Genomic DNA, 2,237 nt, shown 5'->3' on the forward strand with positions numbered 1-2,237 from the left:
GAGTCCTGGAACAGGCGTGCGTCCGAGTCCGCTGCCTCTGATAGGCCCAGGGTGCCCCCGGGCCGAATGGCCGGGGCCCGGTGCCCTCGCTTGCGCCCCAGGTTGGCACGGTTCCGATACATGGCACTGTCAAGGATCTCGGTGTCCTGCTCGGGACAACGGCAACACCACTGCCATTGCTGTCCCGTGGCCCTGCCCCATCCCCCAGGAGCCCTCAATAGCTCCAGCAGCCTAGAGCACCCTGTTCATAGGACTCACCCACTGCCCACTTCCTGCCCCCCGCCCCGGCCTGACACAGCTCAAGGAGGCCCGAGGGCCGAGGCTCCGGCTGCATCACCCACATGCCCCCCAACATCCCAACCACTGCCCTGGGCTCACCCTGCACTGACCTCAATGAAGGAGAAGTCCTGACTGGGAGAGCGGGGAGGAGGGCCTTGGGAGGGCCGCCGAGGGGGCCGTGTCGGGCCCTCCTCGCCCTGCCCAACCCCTGCAGGGCTCCAGGTGCCGTCCACCTCTTCTGTCTGGCTGGCTTCACCATCTGGCTGTGGCCTCCAGGAAGGCAGAGGGTCCCTGCTAGGCTCCAGGGGCTCCCCCTGGTCAGTACCCACTGTGGCTCCTTCCTCCTCCAACAGGCCCCTGAGGCCCGAGGCTGCGGATCCCCCATGGACCGCTGCCCTGGAGTTGTTGGTGGCCAGCATCCCCTCCAGCAGGCCCTGGGAGCCAGAGGGTGGGGGGCGGGCCGGGCACCTGCCAGGACTGCAAAGGAGACAGACCAGAGGACAGGGTCACCCATGAAGCCCCATCTCCCTCCCCCAAAGCCCACTCCACAATATCTGTGCCCCTCCCTTCCCCCACCCTTCCCCTCTCCCGCCTTTCCAGGCTTTCCCAGACTCCTTCCGGAAGGATGCGATCAAGGCCCTTGTATAGCACAGCACAGAAGGGACAAGGTGGGCAGCCTGGCAGGTTCAAATCCCAGGTCCACCACTTACTTAGGCTTTGGATGAGTCCCTCCACTACCAAAGCCTTAGGGTCCTCTAACTCCAGGGTCGCTGGGGAATGAAATGGGAACCAAAGTGCAAAGCCCAGTGCCTGGCCCCCAGCGCGTACCCCATCACTGACAGCAACGGGCCCCTCCTAGGGGCACCTGCGTGGGATGAGCCAGGCACTGACCCATCAGGCTGTACAACCTCTTCAGCCCTCAGCCCCCACATCATCCCTCCCCGTGCCCCAGTCTCACGGAACAGCTAGGGACTCCCAGAACATGCTGGGCCTGGGCCCCTGGGTGGCTCAGTTGGTTAAGCGACTGCCTTTGGCTCAGGTCATGATCCTGGAGACCCAGGATCGAGTCCCACATCGGGCTCCCTGCTCAGCAGGGAGTCTGCTTCTCCCTCTGACCCTCCCCCCTCTCGTGCTCTCTCACTCTCTCTCTCAAAAAATAAATAAAATCTTTAAAAAAAAAAAAAGAACATGCAGGGCCTTCGCAGACTGCAGTGTGTGTGGATGAGCTGTTCCCTCGCCTGGGAGGCTCCCCCCGCCTCCCCCCCCCCGCCCTCTGCTCACTCTCCCTGCAGTTCAGTTCCTCTTCTGAAGCTGCCCTGCTCCCCTCCCTCAGCCTCCACCCCCCTCCGCAGCCCTGCACGCCCTGGGCTCCCACCTGGACCAGCCCCTGCCTCAGAGCCCGTCTGGGAGCAACTCAAGGGCAAAGATGGGTCCCTTTGGCCTCTGTGCCCCCAGCCCCTGGCCCAGGGCCTGGCCAGGAGGGGCAGGACTAAGCAAATGTTTGCCCATTGACTGAGAGGCTGGGTCACCTTGCACCTCAATACAACCTCCGCATCTCCTGCCTGCCACTCCCTCAAAACACGACACAAACACATACGCTCGCTAACTCACACACCTTGCACCTCGAGCCGGCGCACTGGCCACCTCCCCCTGAAATAGGGACACGCCCTGCACACACTCACCACACACCTCCCTCAAGGCACATCTAGGACCCTGCCTCCATACGCACAGCCGAGCCACAGCCCAACACACACGCACACGCACACGCACACACACAGGGCAGGGCCGTGCTGGAAGCCAAGCCTCAGACAGTTGCCAAAGGGACTAGAAGGGGAGGGGACTAGGGCAGGTGAGTCAGTAGCAGGCCGGAAGGAGGGAGGGCAAGAGAGAACATGTGTCAGTCTGTCCTTCCACAAGCTGCTGACAGATGGAAATTAAAGCGGTCTGGGGAGGGGGGG

At 63.1% G+C, this 2,237-nt stretch overlaps 1 protein-coding gene across 1 annotated transcript in view; it reads right to left on the minus strand.

Moving 5' to 3' along the window:
* Positions 1-2,237, minus strand: part of TNKS1BP1 (tankyrase 1 binding protein 1) — a gene marked incomplete in the record, with an annotated part of 25,201 nt that overhangs the window by 3,119 nt on the left and 19,845 nt on the right. Inside the window, 2 exon segments of the mRNA XM_035012863.1 lie at positions 1-146; positions 390-756. Coding sequence (XP_034868754.1) covers positions 1-146; positions 390-756 — 513 coding nt within the window.

This window comes from Mirounga leonina, unplaced genomic scaffold (assembly GCF_011800145.1).
Source record: "Mirounga leonina isolate KUSES-001 unplaced genomic scaffold, KU_Mleo_1.0 Mir_166, whole genome shotgun sequence".
Lineage (NCBI taxonomy): Eukaryota > Metazoa > Chordata > Mammalia > Carnivora > Phocidae > Mirounga > Mirounga leonina.